The 21258-nt window shown below is 35.7% G+C and overlaps 1 protein-coding gene across 2 annotated transcripts in view; it reads right to left on the bottom strand.

Moving 5' to 3' along the window:
• Window positions 1-21258, bottom strand: part of cwc27 (CWC27 spliceosome associated cyclophilin) — a 300868-nt gene that overhangs the window by 48133 nt on the left and 231477 nt on the right. For both annotated transcript variants that reach the window (XM_051929698.1, XM_028805469.2), the window contains exon 12: window positions 364-464. In XM_051929698.1, coding sequence (XP_051785658.1) covers window positions 364-464 — 101 coding nt within the window. The remainder of the gene's footprint in view (window positions 1-363; window positions 465-21258) is intronic.

Raw genomic sequence — 21258 nt, 5'->3', positions numbered from 1 at the left:
TTAGAATACATTCTCACTGCCATAAGGCTTTCATACTTGACTGATCTTATGCAAAACTCTTTTGTTACCTAAATATGTTCCTCAAAATCAATGCAAGAAATAAGTTGTACCCCCTATTGCTTGCTACACATTATGAGAGATATTGATTATACCTGCCTTTGTCTGGCCTGCATTGTTATAAGAATACATTCAAAGCAATATCTCAATCTACTTAGTCTCCCAAAATCTTCCTTTTTGGTACAGAAACAATATATCAACCAACCACTTCACAATATTTGCTTACACATACATTCCTAAATATACATGTAATTCATATTTGCCAAAAAAGGAAAATAACACAGAATACAATACATAAACTCTCACCTGCTCCTCTCGACTGGATCCTTTTTGCTTTCGTTTTCGTATTTCAGTGTACTTTTTTCTTTCCTCCAAATATTCTGAAACTGCAGGGTTGGAAGCTTTAGCTACAAAAGGAAGAACAAGTTAAAATTGCAGGATATCATAAAACATGCTACAAATCTTTAAAGAGTCACATACTATTCATTGTCTGAAAAAGAAGGAAAAAATGCACCTAATTGTACTTAACATGAAAAAGGTATGTCTATAGATCATCAAAACACATTGGACTTTCCATCTTAAATCCATTATCTACAACAGTGATCAAAGGTGAGTGATGCCTAATGATTTAACAGTTACAGCATTACCAAGTGCTAGTTATAACATAACTATTTTACTTGGTAACTATCTAGTACTCTTAAAACCTATTAAGAAAATCCAAGAAATGTAAATAAAAAGAATTCTCACCTTAAATACCTTTCCCTTATAAGGTTTACCTGCATTCATGTAGTAGGAAAGCTAAAAGTGCAACTTTCAGCATTGGCTGAGAAGCTAAAATTTGAATTTCAACATAAATCTGACTGCTGAACTGGCTTAATCTAATTTTGTATTTGTAGGGAGTTGGAGCCTACCCTAGCAGTACTGAGTGCAAAATAAGAAAATGCCTGGTCCCAGTCCACTGATGCAGTTTCTTATGAGAACAAATGATAATCTTTAATAAAATAGACAGATAGATAGAAACTGGAATGGTTTAAAAAACAATCCCAACAGTTAATTTTATTTCACAGTATGTAAATTTGATTATAACATACAAATGGAATCAAACAGTAGAAACAACTTTAAAATTACAATCATCTTTCTAGATGGCATTCAATTAAACTTCAGCATTGCAATATTTGTTCCATATACAACATGTATATATATTCTATTTAAACAAACACCAATGAGAGTTGTAAATGTGTATGGATGGCCACAATAGGCATACTTACAGAAAAATCAAACATATCTGCTTGCAGTACACACAACGCCTATATACTACTTTTTATGTGTTACTGAAGTTTGTAAATGGAGTGTGAAAGGAGACAAGTTCAAAAGAAAACAGCATGTAACAACTTACACAGAATAAGCATTATTCTGACCAAAACAAAAAACAACCCTTTAATGTAAAACTTATTTTAGTACAGGACTGCAGAGACACCTACACTAAGGACTGGTATTTATTATATGCAGCTAAAATATACCTCAAACTGGTATCTTAGCACAGAGAAAAAACTACATACTGTAAAAATACAGTTTTAACCAAAAATTGCTTTCTCACTTGTTTCTTTATACACTGGACAAGGAAAGAATTCTATTGTATTTTCTCTTATCTAGCAAAAGAGAAATTTATTATGGAAAACCAGGAGAAACACATTGCAGAAAGTAGGCATGCTTTCTTCAAAAGACAGAACACACAGAAAATATGAACGGTAAAAAAAAGGTTAAATTATAGTGTATCCATCACCGTTTTTAAAAAATTAAGAGAAGAAATTATATATTTACTTAATAGATTACTAAAACAAGCAATAAGATTACCCATTATGTGTAAACCATTTTATGTTTTTGTACCTTTACCAGTGATTCTGTGCAAATTCAAAAAGTATCTTTTTACTATCAAAAATCTGAAACTGGTCCTTGCCAAGTCTAGTCTGAACATTTACCTGAGCAGTAACAAGAAAAGCACTGTTCTAAAAGAATAAGAATGGGAAAAAGATGTCCTTCCTAGTATCCTCTCTAAACAGAGCAAAGGAGAAACACTGTCCAAAATTTACAAGCCAGATTATAACATTAAAAAATTATGACAAGGACAGGCTATTCAGCCCAATAGGATTCTCCATCCTGCTTACCTAAGGTACAGCAATAACATTAAGATCTAAAGGTGCCTAAAGTCTTACTTTCCACGACACTAATTGGAAATTTATCCCATATGTCTATGGTTCTTTGCAATGTAACATTGGGTGAAATCTGCCTTTAGCAAGCTTCCAAATTTATCCCCATGTCCCTGAAACGGTTCAACTCCAATCTTTCCTCATAGCTCATCTATGTGCTGAATCAGCCTTCCTCCTCTTCTTCTGACAGGAAGAACTGAGAGAGATACAAAATCTTCCAGCGACCATGTCCAGGTTTTTCATAATCCAAAGAAAACTTGAAAGGTTTTTAAGTTGGCAAATGAATGACATTAGATAATATTTTTTAACTTATTATTAATTGTATTATTTTACAATAATTTAAATAACTACATAAAATACAAACAAACCAGAAGGGAAAAGTATTGGAGAACAGATTTAAGGCTTTGCCTGATATACAAATCTGTTCCCAAAAAAGTAGAAAAATATGTACTCTGTTCCAAAAAAAAATAAAACATACAAGTCTCCACATATTTCTTTTGGGTCTCTATTACAGAAAGCAAGCACCTGCCAGCAAATGCTGTAGAACATTAACTCATTTAAGATAATGAAAAAACAACGTATTTGTTTCTTTATATAGTAAAGCATTCCTATTAGTGCATTATTTTGAAATTTGGTATGTTGGTACAGTGGTTAGCTTTGCTGCATTTGGTTTTGATTCACAACAATTGGAACTAGAATGATGTCCCATCTTGAGATGAATCCTGCCTTTTACCAATTATTGCCAAAATATGTGGCTGGATGATATTTCATTCAGAAGGTCAGTTTACCCTTTTACTAAACGGTACTTGGTGACAGAGTAAATAGTACTGGGCAACATTTAATTTATAAATTATTTGTTTTTTCTACTATTGATCGCCTTTACAGTCTTATTTTTTGACAACTACAACCAGTTTATATCTACTTCAAATGAGATAACTATTTAGACATAATGATAAAAGCACTGTTTCCATTTCAGAATACTATGGTTATTAAAGGAAAAACTTAATATATATTTCAATCTATTGCTCTGCTAAAACAGCAGTGCACACCTCTTTCTTGGACACTTTTCAGCTGTCGTCATCTGTTACTCTTTTCAAACTAGGCTCCTTTATTCTCTTATTTAACTAGCTAACACAGGATTTAACAAACCGGATGGTGAATGATGTTGCCCTTAGGCTCCCCAATGAGATTATTTTTTACTACTCCAGCTGTTGTCACTAAATACTCTCTTCGTCTTTGATGGCCACTTGACAGCATTCCTGCTCTGTCAAATCAAAGGGGGCTGATACAGCTACAAATCAAGTTTGTGATGTTGTAGCAACAAGGGGAAAACACAGAAATTATCAACTATAAACAGGTTTTACCATGCCAATCAAGGACAGTTTATAAAGAATTCTTCATGCAATGCAGCAGGCTGAAGAATGTAGCATTGAATTCCTACACTTTTATAAAAGCATATTCAAAAACCAAAAGTAACACTTAAGAATGACACTTACAACTTAAATATTTAAACAACCCCCACAAATATCTAATTTATGTTGTTCTTTTCTTCAAGACCTTACCAACTATATAGTACCAGAAGAATGCTGGTGAGTGAATATGTCCATTGTGTGTATTCTTTGAAGAACAGGCATCATGAGTTAGCCTTGTGCCTGTGGCAGACTATTGATCCTTTCAGTTTTGTACAGGAAAAATGGATTCAGAAACTGGATGGATAGTTGAATATAAATCGATCACAAGTGAGCAGACTAAACAAATGGGATAATATAAAAAAGAAACTGAACAAACAAACATAACTTGTATCCCTTTGGTCACCTGGCATTATTACTAATGTAGGGACAAAAACACTGTATTTTATCCTCACAAATGGTTCCAGTGGTTGTGAGATCTTGCCTTTTTTTCTGACAAATTACAAACTTTAAGTAAACATTCTAGTTTATCGCTTACAGTTAAGAGTTGCTGATATTTTACCAGGATGACACAGTGGTGCAGCAGTAACCAGTACTCTCTTAACGTTCTACAACCCTGTGTTTGAACCTCTGGACACTGTTTCTGTGGAGCCAGCATATTCTCTCTGTCTGTGTAGGCTTACTCTGGATACTCTGTGTTACCTCTCACATCCCCAAGGTCTGTGTGTTAATTTAAAGAGATCTTATGTAAGTGAAGGTATGAGTCCAATGGACTGGTATCATAGCAATGTTTGATTTCTGCCTTGTGTATTATACTGTTGGGATGGGCTTTTGGCATCCATGTCCTTAAGGTAATGTTTAATGTTGGGCAGATGGACATTTCTTAAACTTTGATGTCACCATTAAAAGAGCACATTTTTAAAGGGGCAGCTGTTGAACCTTCGGGCCATTAAAATATAGAAGAAAAAAGTACAACCCTGTTAAACTCCACACAATGTAAATGAGTAAGCTCAACACAGACAGTGTCTAAATCAGGACTAGAATCTAGGTCCCTGAAGCTGTGAGGCATTAGTGTTAGTCATTGTATTACTGCACTGCCCATATAAGAAGCTACACAATTTAAGGATTTTTCAGTAATAATGTATAATCCTCTGTGTAATTTTATAATTATTTTCCTATTATTCATATGTCTATATGCTGTAGAGGAGTCTAATTTAAATGAGTTAAACTTAATATTAGCATTTTTCTAGGTGGGTATGTTCCTCATAATTTTTTTGAATGAATCAGAGATTAGGAAGACCGGACTCTTAATCACCTTTAGACTGCAACAGGAATCAGTGGACAATCTGTATAAAGATGTAGTGAAGAGTAAGATAATAAAGTGGCATCATCAAATTGTAGGAAAACTGTTGTAGGATTGCAGCATGAATTACATTAACTAAGCATTAGCTGGGAAAACTGTTTTGATATATTCCCAACAGATCGAATCTAAGCATTGGTTAGCTCAAGTCAAAAGACCACACCGAACCCAAGAAAAAACACTAAACTGTGCCTAGGTCTTGTATTGAAATTTATTGATTGATCATCTAGGACACAATAAATAACATTAGATTTTGTAATAAAAATGTTTGAATCACCGTCTTAGTTACTGACAAATTTTCTGAACAATAAGGAAATTGGAAGTTGAAGCCAAGCAATGACTTACTCCAAAGAAAAAACTGGTCAAACATACTTAAAAATTGTGACACAGAGATAATTGGATACAGGTGCATAAAAAAAGACAGAAATGAAGACAAACGGCTGGCAAAAACTGCACAGAAGATAGTATACTAGAATGGTCCCAACAGCTGAGGAAAATTCAAAATTAGAGATCCCTTTGCTACAACAGAAAAACTGAATCCACCTCACAGAAGTCTTGGTGGTCATGTTCATGCATTGCTAGGTGACTGTCAAAGAAATTAAATTTAATTCTGCTTTTCAGGCACATAGTATAAAAGTAAATCTCAAGCTAAGGTAAAATTTCCAACATTTTTACAACTTTACTATGTCACCTCTAGTAAGAATCTATATATATAAAATCCCTATGTGCGTCCAGGTGTCCATGTGTGGGTGTCTTCTGATGAAGTGCGCATGTGCGGGGCACGGTGCGACGCGCAATATTACTGTCAGAGAAAGTTAGAGGCGTTTTACGGAAATACAAACCAGTATTACTGCGAGAGGAAATTAAAGGTACACAATACAGTGACGCATATTACAGCCACATACAAGCCAGTACTACTGTCAGAGGAGATTAAAGGCATATTACCGACGCGCACGCCTGTATTACCGCCAGAAAAAATTAAAGGTATATTACGGACGTACAAGCCAGCGGACGTACAAGACGCTATCCTTCAATAAGGGCGCGCACAAAAAGGCAAGCCCTTATTTGCCGCGCTCAATTGAGGTCGCCCTTTTGAAGCTCGCCTTTTTGTGCGCGCCCTTATTGAATAGAGCCATACAAGACAGTATTACTGTCACAGAAAATTAAAGACACACAATACACGGCGGCAGCCCACGAAGAACCGTCAGCTCAGCAAGTAAACATCAACAAAAGAAAGGCTGAAAGAAAGAAAAATACGACCAACAAAAAGAATGAGGTCAAAGTCCCTTGCCATTTAATATAGACTGTTCCTACAAATGTTTATGCACTACTGTTCTAGCGCCCGTTATTGTAACGGGCTAAATGACTAGTGTGTATATAAAAAAAAACAACAAAAAAACAAAACAAACTTACAGTGATCCCACCTCGATCGCGGGGGTTGCGTTCCAGAACCCCCCACGAAAGGTGAAAATCCGCGAAGTAGAAACCATATGTTTATATGGTTATTTTTATATTGTCATGCAGAGAATGTCAGAGAGAGAGAGAGAGAGAAAAGCAAACAATCAAAAATCAATTGGTGCTGTTTGGGCTTTTAAGTATGAATGTCAGAGAGAGAGAGAGAGACAGAAAAGCAAACAATCAAAAACCGATAGGTGCTGTTCGAGCTTTTAAGTATGCGAAGCACTATGCGGGAAGCATGTTAGCAGCTGCAAGGAAGCCCAGCAAGTAAGGGAGCAATGTGAAGGTAGTCTTTCAGCATTTTTTAGACGAGCATCCATATCCTCTAGGGGTGCGAACAGCCCCCTGCTCACACCACCTCCGTCAGGAGCAGAGAATGTCAGAGCGAGAGAGAGAGAGAGAGAGAGAGAGAAGCAAACAATCAAAAATCAAAAGGTGCTGTTTGAGCTTTTAAGTATGTGAAGCACTGTGCGAGAAGCATATCGCGCAACAAAGCAACCACAAGTAAGCCCAGCAAGGAAGGGAGCGATGTGAAGGAAGTCTTTCAGCGTTTTTTGAGGAGCGGCCGTATCCTCTAGGGGTGCGATCAGCCCCCGTGCTCACAATATATTTGAGGAGTTTTATTTAATACGTAATACGTGCTCTGATTGGGTAGCTTCTCAGCCATCTGCCAATAGCGTCCCTTGTATGAAATCAACTGGGCAAACCAACTGAGGAAGCATGTACCAGAAATTAAAAGACCCATTGTCCACTGAAACCCACGAACCAGCGAAAAATCCACGATATATATTTAAATATGCTTACATATAAAATCCGCAATAGAGTGAAGCTGTGAAAGTCGAAGCGCGATATAGCAAGGGATTACTGTATTTCAAAAGGAAGACCAAGCTGTTCACAGAAACCACACAGATATATACACCCTGAGCAAATTATTAGGAACATCTGTAAATCCTTGCGAATATCTAATGAGCCAATCAAGTGGCAGCGGCAGCCTAATAAATAAAATCATACAAGTAAAGGTCAGGCACTTCACTTAATGTTCAAAAATCATAATGGGACAAAAATTTTTTATCAGTGATTGTGACCGTGGCATGACTGTTGGTGCCAGACGAGCTGGTCTGCGTATTTCCATAACTGCTGATTTCTTAGGATTTTCACTCACAACAGTCTCTAGAGAATGGTGTGAAAAATAAAAAAGTTCTAAGGCAGTTCTGAGGACAGAAAGGCCTTGTTGATGAGAGAGGTCAGCGGAGAATGGCCATACTAGTTTAAGGTGACAGAAATCTGATCCATTGGCACCAATTTCCTTTAGTTGAAAGAAGACAAGCTCCCATATTCCAAAACTGTATAATTATTATCAGCCACATTTTAAACAGTTCACCAAAGAAAAAAATCCGACAACACAATGATTCTCTTGTTATTAGTTGACATTTGTAGATTTAAATCAGAGATTGAAATTATTTTTTTAAATTGAGAGGGAATTGGGGGGAGAGTTTAAAAATCACAATTTAAAAAGCACTTTGATTTTAATATTTCAAGCATTTTTTAATGTCATGATTTATTCTTTTTGAAGTTCACAGTAGTTTGTAAAATAGTAGATAAAGTTGAGCAGATAAAGTTATCAGCCAGTCATTCAAATAACTTGTTATATCTGCTGTTTTAACTTTAAATAATTACTTAACTTTGCATGTAGAGCTTTCCATTCATGTTCTGGCCCAAAAAACACAGATTTGAAGAAGAAATATTCCGTCAATTGAGTAATTAAAAAAATTTAGAGAATGTAAAATTATATGAGAAAATTAAGTATTTTTTTATATTTTAATCCATACCCTACTGTTTATCCTGTTAGAGTGTAATTTTTCCGTAGCTTTAAGAGAGCTGAGCAGTCAACATAAGGCTGTAAGTGGATTCTGTTTAAATTTGAGATATTTAATTAAAATATAATGAAGACACTCTTTGCTTAGGTGGCACATTAGCGCAAAATGGTTAACACTGCCACTTTACTGATCCACTACACTAGGTTCAATCCAGCAGCTGATTGGCTGTGTGGAGTTCACAATTTCTCCTTGTGCCTCTTTGCTTTTTTAAATTGGGGTAGAAAATGACAAAACGTATTACTGATTTTCCAGTTAATATATTTTCTTTCTGATTACCATGAACTGTTGCCAAAACCAAAAAAAGTTTCTGGAAGACCACAAGAGAATACAAAACGGAATTGTGGCATCATAGAGAAAGGCATCCTACAAAGTCTTCATTTTTCTGCTGGATTATCCTTCTTGTCAGAATTAGAAAGGTGATGGTGGGTTTTCATAATGCTCAAATTATCCTTGAATATTGCGTGTAATCTGCTTGTGTGTATGACCGATTTTTACTTTTCAGATTCTGGGCAGAGAGACCACTATAAACATTTTAATGAACTGAAGATTGTATGTTTCTTTAAATTCCTCAACACAGCCATGAATTGGCAGGTGTTGTTTTGTCAAATAAAAAAATTAAGTATGGATACTAATTCACTAAACAATCAAATTCAGTTTCCTGACTTTCTGTATACTGGCAGGCAAAAATATACCTCAGCCTGTTCTTAGCCTTCAAGTTAATAAGGTTAAGTTGAGTTTTAGCCCTATTCAATGGGATTATTTCTACCCCAGGAGATGGGTTAAAGTAATTATTACCGGTGGACCTCTGTAATTTTAGTCCCGTCTGAATCACTCATGCCAGTAACTTTTCATTGACTGTGTGTTCATATTTCAGTAAATATTATGGAGACTTTTACCTTCTACTCAAAGGCCATAAAACATAACCTCAGGTTAAATTAGTCCTGTGTGAATCGACATGCCAGTAAATCTGTCATTTAAGCGTTTCAAAAGGGACTAAAATTACAGAGGTTTTCAAGTAATAATTACTTTACCCAGTGACTGAAGTAGAAAAACTTTCATTGCTTTGGGGATGGTGGTTGTGGGGGAGCAATATTGCCAGGTCCACAGTTTCTCACCCAATTGGGCTATTTTTCTTTAGCATATGCTGTAAGAAAAAGTTTTTTGGGCTACTTGTAAAAATAACACCTTATTTTGGGTTATTTTTCAAACTATCTCCTCTGCCTTATTAGCATTTTTTTTTTATCTGTCACGGAACAATCACACTGCTCTACGCACCTTTATAGGTACTTTATTGTTGTTAAATCTCCAATGGGTACCCCCTCCACCAGCCTTCGATATTATGTACCTAAAGCACTGCTCTCGACTCCATACCATGCTTCCCAGTATGCTTTATCAACGTAGGGTATTGGGTTAGTTTGTTGTGCCATTATACTATTTCTGAGCTGTCCTTGGGCTATACATTTTTTTTAAGGACTTGGATACCCTGCCTTGAAGGTCTGAAGCATATTCACAATTTATATAGAAAAATGATGTGGTAACGGCGCTGTCCTCCTTTGAGATGTGAACAGACATATTGGTCTTATAAATAGGATTTGTTAATGAGGACTGAATTGATGATATGCATACATTAAGTAAAGGAAACGGAGAAATACTGATACACAGTACCGATGTGCCACTACTCCATTTCAAGCACTGACTTTACACTACCTTCTGGGGCAAAAATGTATCCCACCTGATTAGAGCTTAAAAAAATTACAGAAGTCCACTGGTAATTATTACTTTACACCACCTACTGGTGTAAAACTAATCCTGTCAGATGGCCCGAATTTAAAGGGAGGTTTAAACAAATGCACTACATGCCCCGTGTCCTTGACTCTTGCTGCACACTTGTGCAGCTTCGCTGAGCAACCGATTGCCGTATTCCACGGGTGAATGTTCTGGTCATTTTTTTTTTTTATTATTAATGGCAAAAGTAAGGTGATATCCCATGCATACGATCTTAACAAAATGTAAACAATAAAAAATAAATTAACAAACCAATTTCTAGATAACAAATTTGCCATAATTATAAAATAATGATTTAAAAAATGATATTGACTATTCTCGCAACAAGTAAAAAAGAGTGCTTACCAAACAAATATGTGTGGGAAATTCGCACATTAAAAATCAGAATTTGTGGGCATTGCTAACTTTGTGTGGGATATGTGCAACCCCACACCAAACTTGAAGTCCTGCAAACAAATGTACAGTATGTGAATGCAAAGATACGACTACATGTTTTATCTAGCAATTTTCAATGAAATCATACTAGATCTGAAACTAGAAAATTGCTCAGTTGCTCAAACTTACACTCAAACCTATCATTTTTCAAGTAAATTCCTGGGGTATTCACAAGTGTGACAATGGTTCTGGAAGCAAAATGTTGTTTTGTACAAAAAGATGTCTAAACTAGACATACAGATATTTAATAAAGTTTATTGAAAATAAAAATAAATGTTAGATTTAGGAATGACAGATGTTCCTTACATATTATGTAATAGGAGTTTAGAAACAACAGAAAAACGTAATTGGAAATTAAAGAAAATAAAATGTTGTGCTTTATATCTCAGCATGTGAACCATACATTTATTAATGCATTTGAAAAACATCTATGCTGCCGAATGAAAAAGTAGCCATTCAATCAATCAAAAATTCAATTAATTCCAAAAATAAACTGAAATCCAAATGAAGTAAGATTAATATTTTGCTTGAAAAGACAGGCAGCAGTTAATTCTGTGCAATGTAGAAGTAGAAATCTGCTCCTTTATAGTATTTTTGGAATGAGATTCTATTGTACAGTTTTTTTAAATGAATGTTGCATCAGCACAAGACATAATAGTGCATTACAGAAAGGCAACAATGTTTAAAATCAAATACATTTTACTATCTATGGCTGAAGTTATTATTATCTTTTACATTCAAAATTAATTCAATATTGTTCTTAACACATTCAGTGTTCAAAGCATATTTCTGCATAAGAACATGCATAGTTAATTTTAGCAGTGTATCCATAGTGTTATTTTGACAGATTTCCCTTACAGTGTAATGACTGATTTGAAATAATTTGGCAATATTTTTAAATCACTTGCCAGACTCATAGGCATCCACAACTTTATTCTGAGGGCCTTATAGAGCTCTTTTGATCTTGGCATGATGACACCACACACATTACACCGGATAACTTTGGTTTAAGACAGGGTCCACCTGCTTACTCCCTAAGGTGGTTCTAATTATTGTCACCTAATCTGAAACACCTGATTCTAGTTGTATGAATTTGAAGTGGTGATAAATGTAGGGGTATACTTACTTTTTCCACATGAAAAATGTGCATTTTTATTAATTTACATTATGAGAATGAATATACCATGTCAGTTTTACATGTAATTTGTTGTAAAAGTACACAACCTTTATCTGTAGGTACTGTTTGCATGAAGATCTAAAGTTTTCCTGTTCAAATATGTTGAAAACACATCAGTTTGCATGGAATTTACTTGCTTTTTCACATCACTGTATCTATGTGTCTGGATGTTCTGAAGTTGAAAACCAAATAAAAGGTTAATCTGCAAATAACAGGTTAATCACAGATGCAATTCCAGGCAGGAGGCTGAAGGGGAAGGCCTACATGGTCTTCCCAGAGGCAGAGAAACAGGATGGGCTTGCTGTGCCATACCATGATGTCCACTGTCATATTTTTGCTCTTGGAAGTCATGTGATGACATCATCATTACAACAATGTGGATTTTACTTACTATGACCAATCTCACTGCTGGTAGCTTTGTTATGTGTATGTGCCATCACAGGGCACAGTCACATGGCTCTAGTTGCCATCTTATTTAGGACTAAGCCACATGCTCTTTCATCGACTGAAATCGGATTACAAAGGAAATACCATTTGTTAGCTGCAAAAACTACTTTATCTGGCAATTTATTTTCAAGGCTTTTCAATTTTAGCTCTGACAAAAACAAAATGATAGAGAGGCCTTGAGAGACTATGCAACCTTTCTTGATAACTGTATGGACTCCATGACTAAAGCAAGAAATCGAGCAGCATTTAATACCAATGAAAATATCCATACTATACTCTCAAAGCTCCCAAGTATGTTGCAAAATATGTGGGGAAACACAGCTTATGAAATTGAAGAAGGAGAAGACAGAGAGATAAGACATTCGTGATTTAACTACCTTTTTACATAAACAGGCTAAGATATTTATGCATCCTATTTATGGCAGCACAGAGAAAAAGGAAAAGACAGACAAGGTTAGGTCTCCTCTTAAGTATGGAGATCAGGAAGTACAGTATCTTCACTACAAGTATATCTGATGCTGCTGAAAAGGGGACTCAAGAAATCTTTGTCAAAAAGGCTGTTAACGATACCTGTGCATTTAAAAAGCCTTGTGTATTCTGCAATGGCCAGCATACCCTTGCTGAGTGTAGTAAAATCAAAGAACTGCCACATAAAGAAATAATTGACTTTTTAAAATCTAAAGGTTTATGCTTTTGCTGTCTCAAACAGGGGCACCTTGGTAAGAACTGTAAAGGAAGAATGAAATGTCAGACATGTTCTTTTCAGGACCCAGACATCCTGCATATCAAAAAAGACAGTGGAGAAACACCTAAAGCTATAGCCAGTGTGGCAAAATCTACTGAAAAGGAAACCGAGACTGGAACTTGTGCCTTTACTGGGGCCGGAGAAGCATGCGCACTGCAAGTAGTTCCTGTTAAGGTAAAATCTAAGAAGAGTGAAAGGTATGTAGAAAGATATGCCTTTATAGACCTTGGCAGTACAGTAACAATTTGCACTGAAGGCTCCAGAGACAAAGCTTCAAGGGAGAAGAACACAAGTATTCTTCAAACTACGATTAACTATGATGATGATTCAAAGATGCTAACCCAATGTTCTGTCTTATCAGATTTACAAGCCTGTGGTCTCAATCATGATGAATATATTGATTTGCCAAAGGTCTTTACACAGGTCTCCATTCCAGTGAACAGAGAAAGTATTCCACTACAAGAAGATATCGATAAGTGGGCATATCTTAAAGAGGTACGTCTATCTCATATTGAGTCTGAAGTTGATCTTTTAATAGGAATCAACTATGCAGAAATCTTTGAGCAGTCGCGAATCATACCTAGCCAAGGAGGTGGACCTCATGCTATGAAGACTGCACTTGGATGGGTGGTTGGTGGACCATACAAAGAGATAGATGACCTTGTAAAACAAAGTGGTAAGCTGCCCAAACATTCAATCAATCATGTGTCGATAACAGAGACTGAAGATATGTTGATACATCAGTATAACACAGATTTCCCAGAACGCAGCTGTGAAGAAAAGGAGGAGATGTCACAGGAGGACACCAAGTTCATGCGCATGGCCTCAGAATCTGCAAGACTGGTAAGTGGCCACTATTGTTTAAATTTGTCTTTGAAGGATGAAACACTTAAAATGCCAAACAATCGCCGTATTCCAGAACAGCGTGCTATTGGGCTCAAGAGTAAAAGGAGCAAAAATTCAAGTTTCCACGAAGACTATAAAGATTTCATGAAAGACATTATTGCCAACGGTTACGCTGTCAAGGTACCCAAAGAAAGCCTGAACTGCAATGAAGACAGAGTGTGGTACATTCCACATCATGTTCATCCAAAAAAAAATAAGATTCAAGTGGTCTTTGATTACACTGCCACCTACCAGGGTTTTTCACTTAATGAACAATTATTAAAAGGCCCTGACCTAACCAACACCCTCACTGGCGTCCTTACAAGATTCAGAATGGAGCCAGTAGCATTAATGGCAGGTATTAAGTCAATGTTCTACCAAGTTAAGGTACCAGATAAAGACACTGATCTTTTATGTTTTTTATGGTGGCCTGAAGGTAATGTTAAGTAAAGACCTAGAAGAATTCAAAATGACAGTACATGTTTTTGGTGCTACTTTTTCACCCAGTTGTGCTTCTTAGAACAGCCGAAGATAACAGAGATACATTTCCTGAGGAAGCAGTTAACACCGTTCTCAATAACTTCTATGTGGATAATTGTCTGAGGTCGGTGGCAACAGAAGAACAAGCAATAAAGCTGACAAAGGACCTCTAAGCTCTATGCCTCAAAGGGGGATTTCATTTCACTAAGTGGGTGAGTAACAACAGAGCAGTTTTATTGTCTATAGCTGAAGAAGACAGAGCTCATGAACAAAAAGACTTAGATTTGAGCCACAGTCTCCTTCCCACAGAGCATGCCCTGGGCGTCCAGTGGTGCACAGAAACGGACAGTTTCAAATTTAAGATTAAGTTACAAAACAAGCCCGCTACAAGGTGTAGTATTCTGTCTGTTAGCTCAGTTTATGATCCACTTGGTTTTCTAGCACCCACCTTATTGCCCTGGGCAAAGCTTATTCTAAGAGACTTAAGCAAAGACAAATTTGGGTGGGATGAAGAAGTAGAAGTCAAACACATTCAGAAAAGGAAAAAATGGATGGATGATTTGCAGTTACTTACAGACTATAAAGTGAACAGGTGCTTCAGACCTACCCGGTTTGGAACCATAAAGACAGCACAAATGCACCATTTTGCAGATGCCAGTGAAGATGGATATGGCACTGTCACTTACCTTGTCTTAACCAATGATGAGGGCAAAAAGCATTGTTCATTCCTGATGGGCAAGTCAAGAGTTGCACCATTGAAGAAGGTCACGATTCCAAGATTGGAGCTGACAGCAGCCGTTGTGGCAGTTAAAATGGACAAAATGCTTAAAGGTGAGCTCCAAATGCCCCTACAAGAATATACAGTTTGGACTGACAGCACCACAGTGCTAAAATACATTTCAAATGAAAGCACTCGATTCAAGACCTTTGTTGCCAACAGAATCTCTATGATCAGAGATCATTCACAACCTTCACAGTGGAGGTATTTGACATCTGCCCTTAACCCTGCTGATCAAGCATCCAGAGGGCTAAGCATAGAAAACTTTCTCAAAAGCACCACATGGTCACAAGGTCCAAGTTTCTTATTGAAGCCAGAACGTGAGTGGCCAAAAAGACCTGAATGATTCACTTTTTGAAGATGATCCAGAAGTTAAAACTTGTGCAGTTAACATGACAAGAATAGAGGAGGCAACCGAGCCCATCAACAAACTAATCACCTACTTTTCAGATTAGCATCGCTTGAAGAAAGCAGTGGCTTGGTTCCTCAAGTTTAAAGACATACTGCTGCACTTAAGAAATGAAAGAAAAATATTTCAACTAGAAGTCAGTCAATCTAAAAGTAATCTAGAAAAACAAAAATCACTCATCACAAAGCACATGAAAAGGTATAAACTGACTTTAAAACCAAGCCCAGTTTCTCTAGAAGACTTAGCTAAAGCCGAAACAGAGCTTATCTGCCTCAGTCAACAGCAAGAATTTCCAGAAGAATTAAAGGCTTTAAAGAAAAAGGCTTGTGTAAAAAAAAGAAGAGTCAAATCTATAAACTTGATCTGATCATACAAGATGGAATACTAGGAGTTGGAGGAAGACTCTGCAAAGCTGCAATGCCTGGAGAAGCTAAACACCCTGCAATTCTTCACAAGCATTCACATGTTGCTTCTCTCATATTGCAGCACATTCATAAACAAATCGGACATTGTGGGCGCAACTATGTGCTTGCACAGTTACGCCAGAAATACTGGATACCTCAAGCAAACTCAGCTATCAGAAAAATAATTTCAAAGTGCACAACATGCAGAAGATACAATGTGAAAGCAGGCGAGCAAAAAATGGCAGATTTGCCAGAAGACCGCCTAGCACCCAACCAACCATCGTTCACTAATGTTGGAGTCGATTATTTTGGTCCCTTTCTAGTCAAAATAGGGCGAAGTCTGGTCAAGAGGTACGGAGTAATCTTCACTTGTTTAACAACCAGAGCTGTGCACATAGAGATTACACATAGCTTAGACACGGATTCTTATATCCAAGCCATACACTGATTTGTGAGCAGAAGAGGACAAGTTAAAATCATGCACTCAGACAATGGAGCAAATTTTGTTGGAGCAGAAAGAGAGCTACGAGAAGCTACTAAAAACTTGGAACACGAAAAAATCAGCAACGCTATGATGCAGGAAGAAATCAAATGAATTTTCAATCCACCAACGGCCTCTCATCAAGGAGGAGTGTGGGAAAGACAAATCAGAAGCATAACAAAGAGCTTAAATTCAACACTAAACCAACAAACACTCGATGATCAAAGTCTTCATACAATGATATGTGAAGTGGAATCAATACTCAATAACAGACCCCTTACAAAGACATCAAATGACCCAAATGATTTGGAACCACTCACACCTAATCACTTGCTGTTAATGAAGACACAAACTGAAATGCCTCCTGAACTCGTTTCAGAAAATGAACCATACTCAAGAAGATGCTGGAAGCAAATTCTATACATGGCTGATTTGTTTTGGAAAAGATGGACTAAAGAATATTTAACAATACTTCAAGAACGTCAAAAATGGCTTGTACTAAGAAGAAATTTTAAACCAGGGGACGTTGTTTTAATTGTAGATAAAGCTACACCTCGCAATTCCTGGGTAATGGGTCGAGTCATCAAGACAATGCCAGATGCCAAACGTGCAGTCAGAAGAGTTTGTGTGCAGACCAAAAACAACACATTGGACAGACCCGCAAATAAACTATGTCTGCTTCAAGAAACAGCCAATGTTTGAAATAGGAAAAAATGTAAATGTTTGCAGTGATATTGCTAGTGATTTGAAAACAATAGTTAATGTAAAAGCAATTGGCTCATAATGAAGTAAAGTATGGTAATTGTCCCCACTCCTGCGTAGCAAACTAGGGGCCGGAAATGTAAGAGCCAATCTTAGAAAGTTAAAGTTCTGAGTTAAACTCATATTAATGTTTGCTTAATTTGAATAGAATATAAATTTCTTCCATAGTCATAGACGATGGTATTGTCTTCCCCCATATAAGTTAGTAAGAGATAGAACTTTCTTGCTATAACTGAGAAACAGTGTGATATTGAGTCAGTTGTGTTTAGAACAGGTCCCAGTAAACAGGGACTTGAAAGACCCATCTTCAACTCAGAAATGGGATAGGCATACAGTTTTCTGACCTTCGTCGTTTAGAAATGGTTCAGAAACGTTAAGTGATTAGTAACAATTTGAAATGCAACATGATTTAAGCTTTGAATAGAACTTTTCTTAACAAGAATTTTTTCCCTTTTTTTTGCTATTTTAATTTTCTTTTTTGTGTGAACTGTTTTACTTTGAATTTTAACTAAAACTTTTAAAAATGAAGATATTTTGTCTGTGGAATCATTTTGGCGCGTCAGGCTTTTGTCGAATTCCATTTTTAAGTTAGAGCTGCTGAATTCTGACAATTTTGGAAAAATGCAGCTACACTTAGTTTTGAACAAGATCTTTGGGGCTCTCTAAGTCAGATGGGGATCAAGAGTTGGAGTTTGATGGATTTTGTCCAGAAAATTGTATTGTATTTGCAATTTGTGTTTTTTTTATTGTGTTTTGTTCTTTACAAAAAATTAAAAAAATATTGTTAACATAGAAAGCTTAGTTTAATTATTAATATTAAAAATGACTGAAAGATCTATGATTGGATTTTATACAACTTGAAGAACAGAGAACAATACATTCTGTTAAAAACAGATTGATGGCAAATAAAATTTAAAATTCATAATACGAAGCACTTTCTTAGACCATTCATAGAATGGTAAACCCGGAGACAGATCAAGAGTATAGGTTTGTCAGAAATTATTTTATATTAGAAATTATTAACTTTAGAATCTAGTACTGCAAGAGGCATATACTAAGCTTTAAAAGCAAGAAGACTGTAGCAAGTATGTTTATTTGTAGTGTTTTGAAATTAAGTTAACTTAAGAGTTTTTTTCAGGTTGTATACACTTTGCAATTTTGGGATATATCAAATAAATATTTGAATAAAGGTAAAGAAAGCAAAACAGGTAACAGGAAGAATACAGATCTAAATAAAGTCACTAAAACCTAGTCATTCACCCATCTGTTTAACATGTCTTATGAGAGTAAATAATAGTTATATCACTAACTATGAGTCTAATTTTCACTTTTTGTTAGATGTGTAAAAATTATGTCAGTTTATTATTAAAATAAAATATTTTCAATTTTAGTATCTTCTATACACCCCAAATACATCACATGTTAGTATGTACTGTATAGAATTAAAAATATGTAAAACAGTCCTTTAAAAGTACAAAAAACCCCCAAATGTTTCTATATATAGACCTGTATATTTTTTTCATCCTGAAACCACACATACACATATTTAAACAAATAAAAGAATAAAAGCAATTTAAACTCTTGTCATGAAACTACTTACATGTACACCAGTACAGTTATTACTGATAGTAATAAAAGTAATAAAACAAAAAAGTGAAATCATGACTCAATACATTATTAAAGGAAACATAAAACATGTTTTTTTGAAAATCTAAAGGTCTGTAATAATTATAAATATCTGTATTAAAACAAAATGTTTTATTATTGACTGGTAAAGTTATGACAGTTAATTGTTATAGAAACGCAATGTTCTGCCAAATGGATTATTTGACAAGTCTGAAATGAGTAAATGACTCACAATTAAAGGCTTACATTAATCCTGGAACAATACTTGATCTATTAAACATATAAATACATTTTTAGAGTAGTACACTTTTTAAAAACATTACATTTAAATTTTATTTATGGCCAAAAAGACCCTTTGGAAGAGACACTCATAACAAAAATTTACAAATCAGGAAATCTGGAATTGCTTTAGATAATTAACTCTTGGGAAGGCATTCTTCTTTGGCAATTGTTTAAACTTAAATTATTCCTTTCCAGCTAGAAATACAGGATACATTTTATAAAACACTATTAAACAAACTACCTAACAACAGTAGAAAGGAGATATTAAATATTCTATGCAGAATATGCACATAATAGATTGAAGTAGCACACAATTTAGATTAACAGAAGTAACAAAATTGGAGAACTTTTTCAAAGTATAACTTGAATAATTGCCACTCATCTGCAAGATATCCTCATTATGTTATCTTTGTAAAACAACTATTAGCAGCATAGACTGAACTGAAATAATAAGTGTGCTGCCAACAGTGTGGTTAGAACAAGAAATGTCATACTGGTGCTGAGCAGAACCCCTTAATCAAAAAACGAAGGTGGTTAAAATGGGAAAGAGATTGTATAACGGCAACAAAACATTAAAACATAAGGCCCATAGAATAGCGAAAATGTTTGTCTGGACTAGAATTTAATAAGCCTTGATACTTTATAGGGAAACAGTAATGAAACACTGGGGGTAAAATGTAAAATCACCTAATAATAGAAAATAAGATACAGCATTTAAGAGTACTTAAAAAGCCATATATCAAAATATGCTGCTGGCAACTTGTTTTTTTTAATCTATCTTCTTGTCTGTACCAAAACTATCAAAATCCACAACGATAATGCCCATTCATAAAGTGGCCAATCTAGCTATCCCAAATGATTATAGCCCTAATGCACTAACATAAATAACCAAGGGCTTTGAAAAGGCTGTCAGCAAGGCAGCAGTACTTAAACATTCACTCCAGTTTATGCCTAATTCACTGGCTCAGTGTGTCAAGGACTGTTATTATATAAATTACTTGACTGACACAAACTTGCTGGGTTTTAATATGATTAAGTCAGTATTTTGGTTCAGGATTGACATGGGAATTTTTCCCTGCATGTAACCTGAACTAATAGATTCTTGCTATCAGGGATTCATCCAAGACTTTGCTTGTTCCAAATATAACTTTTATACTGCAGCATTCATATCTCACTTAGTAAGCGGTAAATTTGCAGGTGGAATAGTTTTCGCTAGTTTCCACAAAACTTACGGAGGAGAATTATGACCCAGTCATGTACAACTTTTTTTACATATTATAAATTACTGTTTAATACAACAAAGATGAATTAGATGCATCAGATTGCTTATCATGAGATATAAAAAAAATGATAATAAAATAAAGGCAACTGTCTAAATGCAGCCACCACTACTGTATGTATGCCAGTTCAGGCCATGATATTTGTGCAAGCAATTCAGAGAAAAGATGTCTAGATTAAAGATGCAGTATTTCAGCAGAAGTCATGCAATCTGGCTTCAGTGAATCAGGAGCTGCAACTTTGCCTGTATTTTCACACAAAGCAGAATCATGGATGTATGATCCAAAAAGCACCAAGCCAAATGTGCTGTTCTTAGTAGATATATATTTTTCATGAAAGAGTTTTGGGGCCAAAGTTAACCAACCCACAAAGCTGTATTTAAAAGTACTGGTAGTCCAGGCCTGAACTGGCACAGCAGTGGGCATCTCATAAGTCAGCCAGTACAAACCCTTCCTGGAAGAGTGTCAAAAGAGGACAGAATGATAATGTTCCCTGGAATAAATGAAGAAAAGAAGGAGAAAACATGATACACTCCCCACTGGTATAATTATGAGCAGCAAGACATGGCTACCTAGGTTTAGATCCTTGTAGGGTTTCTTATCCCTTTAATTAAGGACTGAGAGGCTGGCAGGTATACTTGAGGACACCAGGAAGCTCTGGACAAGCAACTCCAAGAGTTTTGTAAGGCTAGTTGTGGCACAGAGAAGTGACCCTAAAAATACTCCTTGGACCAGACTCTGATGAAGTTTAAGTTGGTTTTTGCTTATTCACAACACAAAGCGGTCCATAGTATTGACACCATGAGTCAAAGGATCCAAAGTAATAATCCTGGTTGGAGTTATGCTGATGGTATCAGCATACAGTATTGATGTTGGGTAAAAATATGATGATTTGATGTGAACAGAGCAACATTTAA

The sequence above is a fragment of the Erpetoichthys calabaricus genome, chromosome 7 (genome assembly GCF_900747795.2).
Source record: "Erpetoichthys calabaricus chromosome 7, fErpCal1.3, whole genome shotgun sequence".
In the NCBI taxonomy this organism is placed as follows: domain Eukaryota; kingdom Metazoa; phylum Chordata; class Cladistia; order Polypteriformes; family Polypteridae; genus Erpetoichthys; species Erpetoichthys calabaricus.
Note: the sequence above shows the minus strand (reverse complement) of the source record. Positions and strands in the feature narration are given on the sequence as shown.